Source organism: Spinacia oleracea, chromosome 2, assembly GCF_020520425.1.
Source record: "Spinacia oleracea cultivar Varoflay chromosome 2, BTI_SOV_V1, whole genome shotgun sequence".
Lineage (NCBI taxonomy): Eukaryota > Viridiplantae > Streptophyta > Magnoliopsida > Caryophyllales > Amaranthaceae > Spinacia > Spinacia oleracea.
This window is the reverse complement of record NC_079488.1, coordinates 112,658,422-112,678,920: the sequence shown is the minus strand read 5'-3', so window position 1 is coordinate 112,678,920 and position 20,499 is coordinate 112,658,422. Positions and strand designations below refer to the sequence as shown.

At 34.6% G+C, this 20,499-nt stretch overlaps 2 protein-coding genes across 3 annotated transcripts; both read left to right on the top strand.

The window, feature by feature from the left end:
* The first annotated feature begins 227 nt into the window (after positions 1-227).
* On the top strand, positions 228-2,790 carry LOC110799454 (basic endochitinase). Its single transcript, XM_022004750.2, has 3 exons — positions 228-663; positions 1,486-1,636; positions 2,289-2,790. The coding sequence occupies exons 1-3, from the start codon at positions 258-260 to the stop codon at positions 2,698-2,700; spliced, it is 969 nt and encodes a 322-aa protein (XP_021860442.1). The 5' UTR covers positions 228-257; the 3' UTR covers positions 2,701-2,790.
* Positions 2,791-4,691: 1,901 nt separating this feature from the next.
* LOC110799691 (AP-4 complex subunit mu) lies at positions 4,692-15,806 on the top strand. Of its 2 annotated transcripts, XM_022004996.2 has the most exons (13): positions 4,692-4,892; positions 8,862-8,956; positions 11,184-11,387; positions 11,681-11,797; positions 11,898-12,026; positions 12,405-12,531; positions 12,634-12,737; positions 12,839-12,943; positions 13,138-13,232; positions 13,488-13,575; positions 13,712-13,772; positions 13,882-13,955; positions 15,381-15,806. In XM_022004996.2, exons 1-13 carry the CDS (start codon positions 4,835-4,837, stop codon positions 15,477-15,479), a joined length of 1,356 nt encoding a protein of 451 aa, XP_021860688.1. In that variant the 5' UTR covers positions 4,692-4,834; the 3' UTR covers positions 15,480-15,806. The 2 variants fall into 2 exon arrangements, with proteins under 2 accessions (XP_021860688.1, XP_056693874.1); XM_056837896.1 differs by lacking the exon at positions 4,692-4,892 and having other exon boundaries at positions 8,862-8,960.
* The last annotated feature ends 4,693 nt before the right edge of the window (positions 15,807-20,499 follow it).

Here is a 20,499-nt window from a genome sequence, read left to right as displayed (position 1 = left end):
AAGTACATACCGAGACCAATCTAACCAGATCTTACATGTAACGTTTTGATGTATATAATAGTGGGAATTTAAGGTCAGAGTTTTCATACTCTGGACACATTTTCCAAAGCGTAAGAACTTTCCAAAACGGAGGTATATCGACTACAAAAAAAAATAAAAAAATAAAAAAAAAAAAAAAATCAAATGCAACAATCTTTTATGAAGGAGGAGTATAGTATATAACAATAACACCCTCCACTCTCAACAAATACACAAACATGAAATCTCATGTACCATATTTTCTCATCTTCTTACCATGCTTTCTAGCAATCATTTCAGCTGAGCAGTGTGGGAGACAAGCTGGTGGCGCGTTATGCCCCAACGGCGCGTGTTGTAGCCAATACGGGTGGTGCGGGTCAACCACCGATTATTGCGGACCCGGTTGTCAAAGCCAGTGTACCCCTAGTAGCTCCGGCGATGTGGGGTCCATCATAACTCCTGCCCTTTTTGACCAAATGCTTAAACATCGCAACGAAAATAGCTGCCCCGGTCATGGGTTTTACACTTACAATGCTTTCATTGCTGCTGCCCGTTCTTTTAACGGGTTTGGTACTACTGGAGATGATTCGACCCGTAAGAGAGAACTTGCTGCTTTTTTGGCTCAAACCTCACATGAAACTACTGGTTAGTTTTACACTTATACTCCCCATGTATATTTTTTTTATAAAAGATTGTTATAAATTCATATTTTATTAGGAGTTATAAATCCATTTTTAGTAACTTTCATGACCATACTCCAATTGTTTATTACTCGTATTTTCTACTTTCTTTATAAGCTCACTGAAATCATAAATAATTTCATTTAAAAAATAATAATTTTACCTCTTACTTGTTTCGTTATTATACGTAAAGTATTTCACTCGATTATATTTTCTTAATAATTGTGTCGATCAATTTATAACTTTTAAAAGAATATACAAAGGGAGTATTTAGTTTGACTAACTATCATATTCATCTCCTATTATGGAGTATTTTATTGTTAGATGGTGGAACTTGAAATTTTTGATTACTTGGAATGAATACAACTGAATTTCATACCTTTCTTTTTTTCCTTGCGAATGAGCTACTAGTATGTAATATTATTTTTATGTGAAATGTTAAAACTTAAAATCATATGGACGCATATTGGTGGGAAACATGTCAGATTTAGAGATCACAAGGTGGAATCTTAAAAGCCGTGTTAAAAGTGGCTCAAGCATAGACCTGTTTTTGCTGCGGTAGCTAGCTATTTATAATAGGGCCGATAATAAAGTAGATATAGTTCCGAGATCTAAAAGCGGTGAATACAGTTAGTGAAGTTAGACCGGGAAGTGAGATACCCTATAAAGTTATAATAATAGGGTTTTTTTTTCTTATATTATCAAAAAAAAAAGGTTTTTTTTTCTTACCTTTTAAAAAATAGCACTATATGAATCGTATATTTAATTGGGCCGTGTATAATTGCAGGAGGATGGGCCACAGCACCAGATGGGCCATATTCATGGGGATATTGTTTCCTGAGAGAACAGGGCAATCCACCAGCTTATTGTGATTCGCCTAGTTGGCCATGCCCTCCTGGTAAAATGTACTACGGTCGAGGCCCCATCCAATTAACTCAGTAAGTTTCTTAGCTTTTTTTTTACTTTACCTATCCAATTAGCTTTTTTTTTTACCTTTCAACTGAGATAATATGAGTAACAAAATAAGTAGAATAAAATGAAGTATAAGTACAATTTATAACTAAAATAAGTAGACAAGGTTAGATAAGATTGGTTAGAAAATTAGAAGTGAAAATATGGTGAATAAAACGAATCCTAAATCTATAAAATGAGACTATTATAATAAGATACATGACTGTATATTTTTCTCTTAAGTATTAAAATATTAATATTATCAAAAGTCAAGATTTGTCAACTAGAGCGGAGGAAGTATATACCACACTAATACCCTGCCAATACCAACATAACTTGATGGAGTTGATGAAAATTTCACCTTATGTCTTGGAGGTCATATGGTCGAGCCCCGCCAGATGCGAAATGCTTGGAAATGACTAAAGTGTAGACCAGTATAACTGAGTTGGTTAATCTGTAATGCTTCCTCAACATTTCAAATGATAACTTAGGGAGTACAGAGTATTATTTTCAAACAAAGGGAGTAGTATATAAAAGAGGACAATATTAGGATATCCTTTTTGGAAAAGTATGTAATAATGCAAAACATAAATATTATATATAGCTAGGTGTGTAACATTATTGTTTGACTTTGTGCAGCAACTACAACTATGGGCCAGCAGGTCAAGCTATTGGCGTTGACCTTATAAACAACCCAGACTTAGTAGCCACTGATCCAACCATATCATTCAAAACAGCCATATGGTTTTGGATGACCCCACAAGGCAACAAGCCTTCATGCCATAATGTCATTGGTGGAGGGTGGAACCCGTCGGCGGCCGACCGGGCGGCGGGCCGGGTCCCGGGTTTCGGCGTGATTACAAACATCATTAACGGAGGGATTGAATGTGGGAAAGGTCAAAACGCTAAGGTGGCTGATCGAATTGGGTTTTATAAGAGGTATTGTGATATATTGGGAGTAAGCTATGGAAACAACTTAGATTGTTATTCACAACAACCTTTTGGTAACGGGCTAAAATTGGATCTGTATGGTTATACCGAACAAATGTAATACTATGTAATAGTATCATGAAAAATAAAGTTGGTGTGTTTCAGTGTAATAAACCTACTCAATAAGTTATAATCTTGCTCGTTTAGTGTCTTTTGGCGTGGAACAAATTTGGGAGAACAAGTATCTGTAAGGGTATGCACTTATAGACAAGTTAATAATAAAAGTCAAAATAAAGTAATACTCCGTATAAGGCAATGCAACTTTTTCGTTAAAAAAAAAAAAAACAATTGTAATTACATAATTTATTGAAAGTTTGCTCATATAGAAGCTCGAAATACTAATGATCAATTAGTACAATAATACTCCTTTATTTACATTATAGTGGACAAATAAATATAGAAAAGGTGAAGCTACATGACTTTGTATTCTTTTAATTTAAAGGCATCGTTCATAAATTGTTGTAAGTCTGTCATCTAAAACTTAATATGTTCAAATTTACAATCTTTGAATTTTTCTAATGGTTGAAATAATTCATGTCAGAGTAACGATTGTAGAACGCTTTCTCTGAAAATAGCTAAATCGAAAACTATTTTCCAATTTGCATTGGTTTAAAAACTAATTCCCATGGTACCGTCTACGTAGGATCGGGTAAGAGCTTCGTATATTTTTTTTTAAAAAAATTCAACATAAAACCGCTAACGGTATTATCGGTTCATATATTATAACCGCTAAGACCATTAGCGGTTTATTCTAAAGAACCACTAACAGTGGTAGCGTTCTTTATGTTAAACCGCTAACACAAAGACATAATAATATGAACCGCTAACAGTGGTAGCGGTTCTTTAGAATAAACCGCTACTAGTGTTAGCGTTTCTAATATATGAACCGTTAACACCTTATTAGAACCGCTAACACCTTTAGCTGTTTTATGTTAATTTTTTTTTTAAAAATTACACGAAGCTCTTACCCAATCCTACGTGAACGGTACTATGGGAATTAGTTTTTAAACCAATGCAAATTGGGAATTAGTTTTTGTTTTAGCTATTTTTAGGGAAATCGTTCAACGATTGTACTTCTCTCTTTAATTTAAAGTGGGTGCAATTCCAAACAACCAACCGCTACATTTACTTCTTCTAATGTAGCAAAAAGGGTTTCAAAAGAATCAAAACATACTACAGTACGTAACATGTTGTAGATATACTCTATCTGTTTCTAAATAATTGTCGCTATTTATTGATGTGGTAATTTAGTAAGAGAAAAACTAGATGACTCATGTTTGTCTTATATTCCTCACATCATTCATTAAGGATATTAATTCTAATACTTTGTACAAGTTGAAATTCTCCTAGAAATAACATTTCTCCTAGTTACATCGATAATCCAAAAACAATAATTAAAAAGAAATATGGAAAGTTAGATAAAACGGCAATTAAAAAGGGAATGGAGGGAGTATGAAGCAATGAAGCACTCTAAAATTATGGTATATGATTGATAAGAGGTACGGACTACCGAGTAAGAAATTCAATGTCATGGCGATATCTTTGTTTCCAATTCCACTATCTATTATCTTTTCAAAGAATGAAAAATACACGGAGTAGTTTTTTCAAAGATGCGTACTGGAGTATCATTTTTTAAGATCTTAAATATCACTAATAATAAAATGATAGGCATAATCGTTAGTGAGTATTCAATTTCGAGTTACTTTAGATTAAAAAAAAGTTAAAGATTATAAAAGGCAATAACAATTTTAATAAACCAAAATCTAAAGTCCGGATCCTCTCGATTTTTAATAAAACTCTACAAGGTAGTATATGAACCATTGATTTTTCATTCAATGGTTGATATAGTCAAACTCTACAAGGTAGAGTTTGACATATTTTAAAACTCTAGAGGATCCAAAACCCAAAAAATATTACTCTTATTTTTTATTTTTTTTATTTACTTCCTCTTCGTCGTCCCTTTTTTTCTTTTTAAAAAAAGAAATAATTTTTTTGTAAAAAAAAATTAAAAATTCCTGTAAAGAAAAAATTATTAGGATAAAGTAATAAATTTCAGGGAGTATCAAATTACTTTCGTTTCACATATTTTTCTCTAATCAAATTCAATTTCTTACAATTAGTCTTTACCTTACAGAACTCAATTACAGTCTTAAACAGCACAGTTCGACATTGTTGTTGAGATTCGGGCGACGAAAATGATCTCCCAGTTCTTCGTCCTCTCTCAGCGAGGCGACAACATCGTCTTCCGAGACTGTAAGTTTCTCTCTCTTCGTCTAGATCTATCAACTACTCTCTCAATTCAATTCGATTACTTAAATTTTCCATTGATTCAATCAAAGATCTTTGATGATAGAATTGGAATTTGTATGCTTTTATCATTCTCAATTTCTATTTACCTAATCGATTTCTGCTGGATTTTTTGAATGCAAATAGTGTTGATTGCTTGGTGTAATTCGAAATTTTGGTGATTTATAATTGATATTGATTTCTGCAATTGCGCTGTGTAGTTTTTACACTTCTGCGTTTTTTTTAATTTAGAAAAATCTAGATAATACACTTGTAAAAAAAATATAATAGTGAAATGTATTGGGTAGATAAATCTTGAAATATAATTGTAAATTATAATCCAGAAAAATCTAGTAACTAAAATGTCTAGAATTATCCTAATAGAAAAATCTAGATGACGAGGGGAGTAGAATAATCTAGATACCATAAAACAACAACTATAAATAAGTTGTATTTGCATAAGTTTAGGATGAGCGAATTAAGAGAGCTCCCACACAAAATATGAGGGGTAGAAACAAGTGTTCTACCAAAGCAAATATTGTTGTACAATTCTTATTAATATAATCAATGATAACAATGCAATTTTGTTAGATTATCCAGGCCCATCAAAACTTCCGCGTGCATCCTCAAATTTCTATCATTCAGTAAATAAGTTAAGTGGTTATACGAAATAGATTTCAATGTGATGTTGTCAGTAGCTTCCTCATTTGCTTCCTTATCATCAACCAATGACTATAGTACGATGCAAGAAGGTGATTTCAGATGATTGTATAGAAGGTTAGAAGCGCCGCTAGTAAAAAGTGTTTCGCGAGTGAATTGTTTGGATTTTGTCAAATACTGAATGTGATATGGAGTTTTTACACTTCTGCATTCTGTTTAAGCTGGTAACTTGGCGTTGATCAGTGATGTTTGATGAAGATGAATTGCTCGAATGTAGTTGATTGCACTGTCTTTCAGTAGATTAGTTAAATGGTTATACGAAATAGATTTCTGTGTGATGCTGTCAGCAGCTCCCTTATCATCAACTAATGACTATAGTACGATGCAAGAAGGTGATTTCAGATGATTGTATAGAAGGTTAGAAGTGCCACTAGTAAAGAGTGTTTCGCGAGTGAATTGTTTGGATTTTGTTAAATACTGAATGTGCTATGGAGTTTTTATACTTCTGCACTGTGTTTAAAGTAATTTGCGTTGATTAATGATGTTTAATGGAGATGAATTGCTCGAATGTAGTTGATCGTTTTGTTGTTCAGTAGATAAGTAAAGTGGTTATACGAAATTGATTTCAATGTGATGTTGTCAGCAACTTCCCTATCATCGATTATTGACTATAGTACGATACAAGAATGTGATTTCAGATGATTGTATAGAAGGTCAGAAGTGCCGCTAGTAAAAAGTATTTTGCGAGTGAATTGTTTGGATTTTGTTAAATACTGAATGTGCTATGGAGAACATTAAAGTGTTGGTTATGAATGGTGAAGTAGTCAGTTGAGCTTCTGATCAAGGTTACAAGGAAAACAGGCTCTTTGCAAACAATCATATGGGTTAAGTTTGTGGAAACATAAGTTCTCCCTTTCAGTTCGTTCCCCCTAGTGATTTGGTTGGTCAATGATGCTCAATACACCTTTCTTGTTGAAGTTTTATTGATATTCTTTCATGAATTATTCAGTGATCTGGAAAAACAGGATTTGGCTTAAGTTTGTGGCAAATGTAAGGTTTTGTTTGCAACAGTCTGAGAGTAGATGGTGTGACAGTTAGGCTTTTGCTCTTACCAACCAGTAAGTTTGCTGGTTTATTCATTGTTGTGTAAATGCTGGTGCATTGTGTGACTTGGGATAATTTTGCTCTTTTATTTGTTGCCTAGTTTTTCCATTGAAATCTTTCTCTCCTATATTACTGGGATGGAGAGAGTGTATACCTAGACAAGAATATGGTCACATCAACGCAATTTAAGGACCTTGATAGCAAACTCAACCTATTTTCTCATTGAATTGCATAAGGAGATATATTAACTAAGAAACATGCTCTCTTTATGGATAGTGTTATGGTAGGGCATGCGCTCTGCACCTGGGCTTGATAACTATTTGTTAGGATGGTAATACTCCCACCACAAGTTTCTTCGTTTTCTTGATCAAGTGTAAGGCTGAAAGTTGGAAATCTTTTCACAGCTCTTCATGCTCGAATATCAAAGTTGATGGTTGGTAATGGATGTGCATTGATTACTCTGTTGCATACTTGCATATTCATGAATTCACCTTATCTTCCGGTTCTTCACAATGAAGATTTTGGTTTACAGTTGGTATATTCTTTCAGTGCTTTCTTATTCTTTCTATAAACACTCGCCAAACAAACTAGATCCTAATCGGGTTATCTAGTTTCACGTTCAGTTCGGGTATGGTTGAGCTTTTTTGGGTTGAACAATCACGGTTGATCAGTTTTTCCAGAAGTAGATAAGCCAAGGTGCCTGTCAGAATTTTGGTGATTTTGTTATGCGTTTCTTGGAGACGAATGGCACAAGGTTTTTAGAAATCAAGTTTCTCCACGGGCTTTCTGTTTTTTTATCCTCCAACAGTGTAATTTTGTTGACACTGATGAATTCTGAAAAGAAAAAAAGAATTGCAATCAAGTAATTTGGACATGATCTTTGCATCAATGTGCATGAAGATCCATACATGCTCGAAAAGTATAAATCAGAAGCTATGGCTATTGCAGTTAGGTGCTCCATGTAATAGCGGCTTAAGCTTTTCTTTGCTTGATCTTGGGTTCTATGATGCTAATTTGTCAATGATTAGATGAATATACTTTGGTTGAGTGCATGTGGCTTCTGATTTATCAGTTATCATTACCCCATTGCCTCAGTCTGGATATAAATTTGTAGTGCATAAGTTTGTATATCGAGTATCTTTCAAATGTCAGAGGATACAACAGTTTGTCGTAGCTTTTCTGACCTTCCATCTGAGTGTCTCGTTATGGTAGCTTTCCACTTAATTCCTTGTACAAACTCCTATTGACCTTGTCTCTTGCTACTCCTTTTCACTCTGTAATTTGTTTGGAACGCTGAGCTCTCTAAGACAATCAAGGCTTTTATGTGGACTTTATATTATAAATTAGATAGGCTCGACACTTTCAGAAATTCAGAGAAATGAAGACCCAATAAGTGTCTTTCTCGTATAATGTAGGTTCAGTGTCTTGCAGGGGACGAGTTTCTTGTGGAATAGGCTGTTTGGCATTACGAGAATCAGTTGGGCATCCTTTCTTAAACTTGTGGAATATTTGCTGGCTTATTGGATTAATTGGGGAGTCACAAGGGTAAAGAAACTGTGTCAGCATGTTTGGCCATCCCCTTGGTGTGGTGGGGGGAAGAAATAATTGGGTGTCCTGGGCAGATCTTGTTGGGTTAGATTCCTATTTATGCTTCTTTGTGGTGTTCTTCTATAGGAGTTTCCTGGATCAGGTTTAAGAGATGTATGACGAGATTTGTGTACTTTATGTGTTCCATTTACTTTATTTTGGAGAACTCTTGTCTTCTCGTTGATTTTCTCCCCCTGAAATATTATTACTTGCTCCACCTCAAAAAATCTTATGGGGATCATCACGAAGGAGTGGGGCATTTGCATGTGAGATGTGGAACTTTTTGAAGTGCATAAAAAGGAAAAAATAGTAAAATGGGCTTGATGGGATGGGCAGAGAAAAAGTAGGAAGAGCAGGGCGTGCAGGAAGAAGGCAGATCGCAGACCAAATCGGCAAAATGATTAATAGGGATGTTCTTTTGGGACAGAAAGACTAATAATTGTTTTTTTCATCCTAGATAAGATTAACTTTGCTTACTTGTAACAAATACTGTTATTGTGCGACATTGGTGGCATGTGGAAAAACCTTTGCTTGACAGGTTTTATTGATACTTATTTATGTTTTTTCATGTGTATGTTACCACAGATCGTGGGGATGTGCAAAAGGGAAGTACTGAGATCTTCTTCCGTAAGGTTAAATTTTGGAAGGAAGATGGAGAAGAGGAAGCACCACCTGTCTTTGTAGGTATTCCTTTCCCTACCCCCCCCCCCCCTTCCCGCTCCCCAATGGACATTGTGAATAACTGCATTGCATCATATAGAGGGTGTCAAGTTTTAGTGAGGACATCGTCTGTATTCTTAGATACAGATTCGTCATGATTTCTCTATGATAACTTCAAACTATGTGTGTGTGAGTGTGCACTCATACACAGAAACATATGGGAACATCAGCATTTTTCCAACCTCTATTGACAAAATTTTAGCCATTAATTCTTCCCCTGTGCCACTTTTTCCAGAGGGAATGCGTTCTCCAGCAAGTATCTATTATTCAAGTCAGCTTGAAACTTTTTAGCTTCCTTTGCCTTTCTGCTTGTGACCCACTTCTAACTGTTTATTACTCCCATTGGCCTTCTTTATCATCTTTAATTTCTTCCACACAAGACACAACAATCATTCTGTTTTAGACCTCTATAACTGCTGTATGCCCGTATTAATACATTTACAACAATGTGGAGATAAATTAGGGCGTGTCCCCATCACATTGTTAAATCTAAATGGCCTTTTACCTTGTGCATGTTTCTTCACACAATTAACTCAAGACAGGAACAAATCAGATTCAGAAGTAAAAAAATCAGTCTATGCCCTCCATACTCCATCCACCCCACATTCCCTATTACCATAAGTAGGACATTCCCACCCATTTTTATTCGAGCATAGATGAAACTGTACTTGGTTCTTATTTCATTCAAACAGTTGTTTCTTAAGTTGTGAAAATCTGTCTTTCTTATATTCAAAATTTTTAGCACCCTTGATCATTAAGAGATAACACGATTTTAAAGTCCCCTCTAGCAATCTTGGGTAGTTGGGTCATTTCATCACCCAACCCACCAGTCCACCAAATACTCATCCAAGTGTTAATAAGTGACAATAAACCAAGAACAGAAATCTCAGCATGATGGTTTCACATAATAATGCACCAATTCAAACGATGAATTAAAAGAACGATGGATTTTGCTACAAACTTCCATATGAAATGCATAGTCAGACTGATTGAGTTAAGAATAGCAGGAATATGTTACCAGCCATAAATCAGTTCAGCGCTCTGCTCTTCAGTCTCTGATTCGAAAGACTGGAACCCAATAGGTACAAAGTCAGACTTTGTACCTATTGGGTTCCAGTCTTTCGAATCAGATGCTATCTAATTCAGCCCCATTCCTTTCGCTGCAAACTTGTTCTCACTGAGAATGTTATCCGGTGAATCTTTTATCCTTTGTTTGATCTGGGGATATTTATTTTCAGATACACCTACACTCCTTCATCCGAGCTATATACAGTCTTTTTAATGTTTGAATTCTTGTCCCTTTGTGCCATTATAATGGAATCACACACAGGCTAGCGTGCACTGCTTAAAGTGCGCTCAACTTTATGCTACCATATGTATATTAAAGCCTTCAAGGTTTGTGAGTGTTTTGGTGAACCCGTGATAAGTTAGATTTTACAGTTATTTAGGTCAAGTTTTTGGGAGGTGGTAATCACCTATATCGGATACATTCTATCATTCCTGCTTAGGTCAATCGATATAGAAGAATTGAGTTATGGTAGTGGAGGATAAGGAAATTACTAATGTTTTAGATTAGTAATTTGCAGAGGACAATTCATCTAGTGAAATTGAAAGTCAACGCTTGTTAGCCTTTTAAACTGCACTGTTGAGAACTATTTTACTCAGACTTGATACCATTGTTGGACAAGGTTACGCCACTTACATGTCTAGGTGCCAAGACTATGCATGATTTTGGTCCTAAATGAAATGTCAAATGTATTTATCAATGTTAGAGTAACATGGATATGAGAGTTGTGATGATTTTTGAGAAGCTTCTCAAAGCCATTGCAAATATTGATATTGTTTTGACTCCAGTAGTCCAGTGTCATATTTATTGACCATTGTGGACCATATTTTTCTATTTGTTTTTACTCTTAACCCTATTTAAATTAAACATACTGTCCTTGTGCTTAATTTTTAATGGATTATAGTCCTTTCCTTTAATATCAATTTCACAATGAAAATTTTACCTGTGAAAGTACACTGTTATAGTCTTCTCTTTGTAAAAACCCTCAATATACCTCTTTTTGTTTCCCTTCCTTTTAATGGCTTATAGCCCTTTAGTTGAGATTCAATAAGTGTGACTACCATTGAATGAGCTATTTGTATTTGTCATTATCTAATCTCATCATGCGATACCATCAACAGAATGTAGACGGAGTGAATTATTTCCACGTGAAGATTGTCGGACTACTATTTGTGGCAACCACAAGAGCTAATGTATCACCTTCTCTTATAATGGAACTCCTTCAACGTATTTCCCGTGTTACTAAGGATTACCTCGGTATTCTAAGTGAAGAATCTCTAAGAAGAAATTTTGTACTTGTTTACGAGTTGCTCGATGAAGTCATAGTAAGTATCCCAGACTTACTTTTTATGATGTACTCACTACTTCCTGTTTCAACCCTAACCGAACCTCGTGATGTGCTATTTAATCTTTTGCCAAACGTTTGTGTCTGAATATGCAAAAATATAACATCTATTTTTATCTTCCTTCTGATGTAAATGAGATTCTGATTCTTCTGGCATGTACTTAAAGTGAAATAGCTATGGAATCCTATTTATAAAGATATTGGGTCAGATTCCATGAAATTATGCTACCAGCTATGTGCTTCTATGTATCTAATTTGCGTCTCACTTTATAGGATTTTGGTTATGTACAAACAACATCAACAGAAGTATTGAAATCCTATATATTCAATGAACCAATTGTGGTGGACGCGGCACGAGTTCCTGCACTTGGTCCTGCTTCTCTTTTCATGGTATGGTGCAAATCAAAGGGTCATGTGTTCTGAAAATGAATTTTAAAAATTGAAAATGCACCTATTGTTGGTTTTGGCTCATAAGTTTTGATGTTTGTAGCAAGGGAATAAAAGAATGCCTGGCACTGCTGTGACGAAATCTGTGGTTGCAAATGAGCCTGGAGGTAGGAAGAGAGAGGAAATTTTTGTTGATATCATTGAGAAGATAAGTGTTACTTTCAGTTCCAGTGTAAGCATTTAACCCTTTTAATCTAATTTCAACTTAATCTTTCATCCTTTTGGCACTGCTAAATAATACTCTTCCGAGTTGTGTGGGGCATGATAATGAAGTTAAAAAGATACCCGATAGCTGCTAGCTTGTTTGCGGGTCTGTAGCTAGTCTCAAATTGGGATTATCTCAATCTGAATTTGGAAAGTGAAGAGACAACAAAATGCTCAAGCCCATTCTGGGTTTTGTTCCCATCAACTTTTCCCCCTTCTAAAGTGGATTTTATATGTTGGGGCATTGGGCCATCAAAATAAATACAGTCGTTGAAAGCTTTCACCTGTCTAAGTGTTTTTTTGGGCCTGCTTGTTTTTGAGTTTAACTTCAATGTTGGTTTTGCAGGGATATATTCTAACTTCAGAAATCGACGGGACAATTCAGATGAAAAGTTACCTTACCGGTAATCCTGAAATCAAATTAGCTTTAAATGAGGATGTAACGATTGGAAGAGGAGGAAGTTCAGCATATGGTATCTATTACTTTCTCTAAGATTTTTTTAGGGTGAAATTTGTGGTTGGTTAACCTCACATAATAGTAGAGGCTAAAAACCCTCCCTTTTCTTATTTTACAGGATATGGTAGTTCTGTTGGTTCTGGTGCAGTGATACTTGACGACTGCAACTTTCACGAATCTGTGCACCTTGATAATTTTGATTTAGACAGAACATTAAGTCTGGTTAGTGAAGTTTGAAAGATTTATGCAGCTTTGTTTCTAAAACTTGTTTTGTTTTTGTTTCTCATTTTACCAGGATACAATTCCGCTCTACTTTTTTGTAGGTTCCTTCAGACGGTGAATTCTCAGTTATGAATTATCGCATGACACAGGAGTTCAAACCCCCTTTCCGTGTTACTGCTCTGATAGAAGAAGCTGGAGCCCTTAAGGTAGTGTATACTATTCTGACGTGTAAAAATTCTATCATATTCCCCTCCCCTGACATGATAACCCTTAAAGTAGTGTATACTATGATGCCCTCTACCTTTGATGGATGAAAGATTGTTTTTACATCTATTTGTGATTATCTACTTCATATCTGTATGGTGTTAAAGTTTGCCTTTTTTTTGTTGTTGTTGAACAGGCTGAAGTAATTATCAAAATACGTGCTGAATTTCCGTCTAGTGCCACTGCAAATACTATTCTAGTTCAAATGCCTCTGCCAAGTTACACCTCAAGGTAGCACTCTTGCTCTGATCTTCTCCAGCACAGAACAATGCAGTATTTCAGATGGTGTTTTTTCGTTTCTGATTTATGGAATGACCCGATTTCTGAAGCTCAGTTACTACTTACTATACAAGCATACTTCGTTTTCTTAACTACGAAAATGTGGCATGTCATACAATGGCCAAATTAGATTATTTTTTTTCTTTTCTTTTTTCTTTTTTTATGTAAGGCTCTACCTGACTGTTTGGTGATTTGACAACTTTTCAGAGTCAGTTTTGATGTGGAACCCGGTGCGGTTGGACAGTTGGCTGATTTCAAGGAAGCTAACAAAAGATTGGAATGGAGTCTGAAAAAGGTGAAGTTATTGCCTTAAGCCCTTAATTCCTTGTCCAGATATTTATGGACTACTGAACTGTAGCAAATGGAAAGTTGCAATGTTTAGAACGTCTATTTAAACCTTTGGCCAGTTGCTAATCAAATAATGTCAACAGATTGTTGGTGGAGCTGAACATACATTACGTGCGAAACTGACATTTTCACAGGAAACACACGGTAGGAAAATTTCTCTTTTAGTTGCTCTCTTTGACTTTGAATGGTCTTATGTCCTCTAATATGCATCTTATGTTTGCTAATATCATGAGTTGCCTTCTTTTCACTTCAGGGAATCTAACAAAGGAAGCTGGACCTGTTAGTATGAATTTCACAATTCCCATGTACAATGCTTCAAGGCTTCAGGTAACACTTATGTTCATGTGTTTGAGAGTTGTTTCCATGCACAAAGTTTTAACTTTTCTGCTATATTTCATTTGTTGTTTATTCCTGCTGTTGGATTTTTAGCTATATAGTCCCGTACTAATGTTGTTTATTCCTGCTGTTGGATTTTTAGCTATAGAGTCCCGTACTAATGTTGTTTATTCCTGCTGTTGGATTTTTAGCTATATATTCCCGTACTAAGTAAATGTGAGATGGGGGAACTTTTTATCTTTTCTTTACATCTCAAGTACCCTGAGTCCCTGAGATAGACTTACCTAAGATTTTCTCCTTACAAACTGTCTTACTGTTGTGCTTAACATCTGCCTAATACGAGTATTAGGCAAGTTCTTCCTGTCAGGCCTGACGGTGTTTCTTAGAAGCTTTAAGATCGTCTGAAGTTAATAGTTAATTTCAACTATGACTCTAGACAACTTATGAGGATAGAGTATAGACTGTTGAGGATCAAACTTGCACTATCGAACAAACCTAAAATCTGCCAAAATCCCAAACACCATCGAACACCAAGAGATCACAGGCTGAATCATGGGAATTGTTTTCTCATAGTTGAAAGTGTCACTGTCCAAAGAACATGAGAAAAAAAAAATCTTAACAAAGAAACTAGAAATTTGCTGCACGGATGCAATGGTAAAGGAATCCAACATAGTGAGAGCTTCCATGAAAAGCCTGTAACAATCAGAGGCTTGAAAGAAGTCTATCTGAATTATGATTATCATCCAAAGAGCTCTGGAAAAAAAAACAAGCCAAAGCCCTTACTGACCGTTTGGTAGCCGGTAATAAATGGTTGGGATGTAAATTAATTTAAGTGTTATTTGGCAAGAAAATAACATTGATGTCCATGGTAATGAAATTTTGTCTCAAACTTGGTGTTTTTCTTCATAAATTTGCATTCCCACCTAATACCACTCCCCAAATGGTAATAAAAATTTATGAAGAGAAAGAGATAATTTTGAGTGAACTAGCATTACTATGGGAATGGATATTGATTTTCCTTGCAAATTTACATACAAATTCATTCCCATTGACTCCATTTTATGACCGACTACCAAACAGGCTGTTAGTCCCTAACCATTTCCATACCAACCAAGGAGTGGATGATACAGCAAATTACCTATGTGTCACCACACGCAGAAATATGCTAAACCAGAACCATCGGAAAGGCTCTCTGTAGTTAATAGAAGAAGTCTATATACAAGTCGAACCCAAAGACAGAAAATTCACCTAAAAAAAGTATCCAATTTGCAAATAATTGACTAATTTTACTGCCTTTAGAAGAAGTTTTTTTGTCCCTGTATTGTTTGGGTTAACTTTTAGGTTCGGTAGGACTACCCGGGGGATTTACTTTTTGTTCAATTCCTTTTTTTGATAGTTTCTCCCCATTTTTTTCAGGTAAAATACCTGCAAATTGCAAAGAAATCGAAAACCTACAATCCCTATCGCTGGGTGAGATATGTTACCCAGGCCAATTCCTATGTAGCTCGTATGTGATCAATATGTGTTTCAATGTTCAAAAGTCAATTGCACAGAATCTTCCCGTTTGAAGGCTCATCCACCCCTTGCCTTGTAAGTCGAGAAATGAGGTAGAATTTGTCTAGGAAACACACGTTCAATTAATCGCTTTGGGCAAATTTGTTTATTTCTAAGACATTGTACATGTTTTGTGTGCATAGTGAATTAGTGACATAGCATAAGAACTGCAGTTAGAGTCGGTCGAAAACCCATTATGAAGTAACTTGACATTTTTCATTTTGATTTAAAATATCTGTATTTTCTTGGGATACTTTGACAAGAGATATTGCACATTTGCACTTGGAAGTTTTGATGTAGCGCAAAATAAGGAATGCTTTGAGAGGTAAGAAATGGTAACCTGCTCTTCAGATTCATACATCAGCAATAGACCTGATCAAACGACGGGCCGGGCTGGGCCTGGGCATAAAATACATCCCGGTGTGTCTGGCCGGGCCGGGCCAAATTTCGGGCCAAACTTTTGTGTCCAACTCCGCTATTTTCGGGCCTAAAATACCGGGCTGCCAAATTTATAACTGAAAAGTGTATTTTCGTGTTTTCCAAACCCGCCTAAAAATTAAATTTTTGGGCCGGGTTGGGTCGGGCTAGTCTTGATTAGGTCTAGTACTATATTCAGCAATTCACCTGCTCTATAGATAAGTCAACTATAGCTGTAGGATAAGTCAACTATAATGTAGATTTTCAAAACCTGCAAATTTCTGGGTACAGGCTAAACAGTCCCTAGTATGGTTTAAGCTACAATTAATCTGCCGTTTTTCAACTGCTTTGAATTGAAATATTGAGTACGGACTACTCAGTAATTTCGATGCACAATTGACTTTTACAGAGTCAACTTAACTTTATCAATTTTCAAAGTGTATGGCAAGGGTAAAGTATGGTTACCAATAACCAATCCCGTTTTCGGGAGTGAATTTTCAGTTGACCTGACTTCTCACGGTCTTTAAGATAAGCCTTAAAATATACGGAGTAATAATATTTTTAACCTTTTATATGCATGAATATTATTTAATTTTTTTTATAGAAGTATATATAGCAAACTGAATCTAAAAAAATCTAATATGACCTACCTTTTCTTATAGAATAATGAGGATTAACGAAAAATACATTGATCCAATCTTTTAGGAATAAAGGGAGCTAATCTGATTGAATAACCACCAATACGGTTTAAATAAAAAAAGTACTCCGTAGTTAATATGTCACATAGAAAGTTAGATTTTGTTTTCAACTTGTCAATTGTCCAAAGGTATAGTGTTTTATCCATCTTTAGAAGATAACTATGCAACTATTTTGAGTATATTAGGTTGGACAAAATTTCACAATAACCTCTATGTTTGATATTCTTTTTTTTTTTTTTAACATAGGCTTAAATTTGCATAATTCAAAAGGTTTTACAAACTATATACTACAATTACTAAACCACTAAGGTCTTTATAGACCATTACACATACTTCAAAGTTCAAAGGTAACAAAAATACATAGGCCACAACACCAAGAGGGAGGTATGCTCTTCTAGATATTCCTATTTAGAAGGTTGAGATTCATAAAATTAGGAGTAATTTTATTTTGTTACTTCCACCTAAACAGAGTTTATACCTCATAACATAAGTCATAATTGTATTTTCTAGATTATTAAAAAACGAAACCATTTTATAAACCTTTAATATCTCTAAATTGATTGTCCAAATTATACAAATACAAAGGGAAATTTTGACCAATCTTAATACAACTCCGTATCCTAATTGTTTTTTTGTTCTTCTTCTAAAAACAATTGTATTCTCTTTATTATTTTAATTATCTAGCTATTATTGAATTTTTAACAAGTGAAATCTTAATTATTTGATATCAATTATGTCATAAACAACTTGTGTAAAGCTTTATAGAAGAAAAAAATAGTTTAGGCTCCGTTCTATTGGACTTTTTGTGACTGAATTTATATTATCTGAACTTAACTGAACTTATTTTATCTGGAAAAAAAATTATTTTGTCTGAAATAAACTTATTTGTGAGTGAAAATGTCTGAAAAAGTCTGAAAATACTTATTTTTGCTGAACTTATATTATCTTAACTTAACTGAACTTATCAGAACTTAACATAACTTACTTTTTCCTGAAATAAGTCAAAATAAGTCGAACAGAACAGTGCCTTAAAACACTACCGAATAGATTAACTTAATCTCAACATGACAATATATATTCACCTAAAGGTCCAATCCAATATAGACAAAGAATAAAAGAAACAAAATGGTGGTTTGTCATTATGGACTAAAACATCTTATCTAAGAAATTTCTTTGTCTAAACCAATATAACCAAACTTGATTTAATTAGTGGTGGTGCATCCATAATTACATGATTAGATATAAATCAATCAAATCATGAAATTACTATTTTTTTTCCCACTTTTACTAGCAAGATGAAAACTTAGTTCATGGTAGTGAGTGACCACTACAACTTCTTCAAAGTTGGCAACTTGGTAGTGAGTGAAAACACTTGTTAATAAAGCTTATTCCTTTTTCCATTCTTCTATTTCATCCATTCTTTACTTTCACCATAAGCTAGACGAAACTTTTTACCATTTTAGTTAACAAAATGATACAACTTACATTTGTACACAGCCTTAATCTTAAGAGAATACGTGATTAAATAACTATTTCAAGTGTATCATACACCTAACATAGAGTTGGGTGATCAAGTGGTAAGAAGCTTGATGCCACCATAAGCAAGGTGTGCGATCCAGGTCGGATCTGGATGTAGTCGGAGCTAAGTTTCGGTGAACCGGGTGTGCTTTGCCTAAAAAAAAGTGTATCATACTTTTTCAAAAATATAATATCATCACTCATGACTCACCCTCCGCCAAATATGGCATGTATGTTCATACAAGCCATAAAATACAAAAGAAAAAAGAGTAAATAGTTTCTTATATTTTTTTTGGTGTTAGCACCCGGTTCACCCTTGGGGTTAATCCGGAATCGGAGCGAGTTTTGGGTGGATAGGTTTCAGTCCCCTCCTAATTAGCGTTGCGGGGGATCGAACATGAGTTCTCCCTACCAAGTTCAGCTCCAATCACTATTAAACCAACAGACAATCGGTAGCAAATAGTTTCTTATATAAGTGACCCTTTAAACGCGTGCATATAAATTAGCATACTAAAAATGAATAACGAAACTCTAAACCAAGATGAGGAATTGAAGTCGTGTTCAAAACATGTCAATGTTCTAAGGTTTTTTTTATTAAAAAAACATGCATTTTATTCCCTCATTAATATTTCCCTATCATAGTTGAGCAACAACCTAGTTATTTTAGGGTTAAAATAAACATTCAAAGCTGACTATTTAATTAAGAAACATACTCTTTCTAGAAGCTTCACCGGGACCATTGGAGATTTGGAGGTGATCTAACCATAACCTCCACGTAAAAGGTTGTTACTTGTATAGTAGTTCTAAGCTAGTTCTGGTGAGCAACGACTAAGTAGTTGGTTTTTATTTATTTATTTATCAAAAGGTCTTGCGCGCACTAGGTGTACAATAAATTTATTGTACACCAAGATAATTTTTACCCAATTTTTTGTAACTTTAACCTAGTTTTGATTAACTTTTATATTAGTAATAAAAAAGTTGATAGATAAACATTTTAAAGGGTTAAATGTTTGATTTTATACATTATTTGTCATTTTAAAGAAATAAGTTTTACTAAAATTAAAAAATTTATCACTAAAATACCTAACTTTTACATATATAAGCTTAACTTTTAAGCATTTTGAGTTAACTTTTACTTTGGTGTACAATATTTATTGTACACCCATTGTAAATAAGAATTTGTGTTTACTTATTAGGAGGGTAAATTAGGTGTGTCATATTAAGGCATTTTTGCGGATGATAAAAGATAGGGAATCATCTGAAGATGTGAACCAATGTAATAAATTTTACGCTTGGTGACTCTTAGTTGAATAATTGATAATGAGCTCGCTCTATTCTATTCGACTTTATGAATTATCTACAATTTATTTAAATATTTTTTACAAATTCTTGTCAATTAAAAACCTTTAACACTTACTTAATTGTCAAATCATACGTTATGTCACCAATTTTTTTATTTACCTTGCATACTATTCTCAATCTGACAATTAATTAAGTGTAAGACGATATAATAGAAAAGCACATAGATGAGTTTGTTTTTGTTTAAAATTTGCTAAATTTTCTAGAGTGTGGCAATTTAATTTATCTATAAATGTTAAAGTATAGTGTTTTTGTTATCAAAATAAAAATGAGTGTTTCACATTTTAAATGGAAAACGTTTGAAAGTGAGAATCATATGATTGAACTTTGTGACGTTGAGATTATTTTAGCCCAAAATTGATGGGGGGGTGCATGTAAGCAAAATGATTTAGAGCATGGAACCGCCCACCTTTTTAACACATGCCTAACCTTGTTGTCAAAGGCAGTCAGCTGCGTTTTGGGTAAGCGCTACCCATTACCATTAGGTGGTGGTTGTGACTTGTGGCTTGTTTCATCGTCCGTTTTCATAAAGATGCATTCTCTTTACCTTAAAAGGTGAGCAGGGGCGAAGCCAGACTCGGTTATCAAGAGGGGCCGAAAACTAATTAAGCAAGTAGGCTTAGCCGCTTAGGGGGGGCAGTCCAATAGAAAACCATCTAATGTTAACTCGTTAGTCTTTAATTTAAATAGGTGTGGTTGGGCTTTCAGGGGGAGCTATGGCCTACCTAGGCCCTCACTATGCTTCGCCCCTGAAGGTGAGTAACCATTCAGATAAGTTCTACGAAAATGATAAAGGTCGCAACATGCGACCTTTAAGCCGTGTCACAATGATAACATGTCATGATTATGTGTCATGATTTAAATTGGAATCTAAAATATTTAACTTATATATCCTATTATACATGTTTAAAATAAAAGTAGGAAAATCTTAATATTCTAATTTGTTTCTTTTTTTATATCGATTACCTTATTTACATATTTTCATAGTA

Excerpts from the sequence above, each read along its gene's own strand:
- LOC110799454 (XM_022004750.2), top strand. The coding sequence starts at position 258 with ATGAAATCTCATGTACCATATTTTCTCATCTTCTTACCATGCTTTCTA. Across the intron at positions 664-1,485 it reads AACCTCACATGAAACTACTG|GAGGATGGGCCACAGCACCA; the intron begins GTTAGTTTTACA and ends GTATAATTGCAG. Across the intron at positions 1,637-2,288 it reads GGCCCCATCCAATTAACTCA|CAACTACAACTATGGGCCAG; the intron begins GTAAGTTTCTTA and ends GACTTTGTGCAG.
- LOC110799691 (XM_022004996.2), top strand. The coding sequence starts at position 4,835 with ATGATCTCCCAGTTCTTCGTCCTCTCTCAGCGAGGCGACAACATCGTC. Across the intron at positions 13,233-13,487 it reads CTGCCAAGTTACACCTCAAG|AGTCAGTTTTGATGTGGAAC; the intron begins GTAGCACTCTTG and ends ACAACTTTTCAG. Across the intron at positions 13,576-13,711 it reads TGGAATGGAGTCTGAAAAAG|ATTGTTGGTGGAGCTGAACA; the intron begins GTGAAGTTATTG and ends TAATGTCAACAG.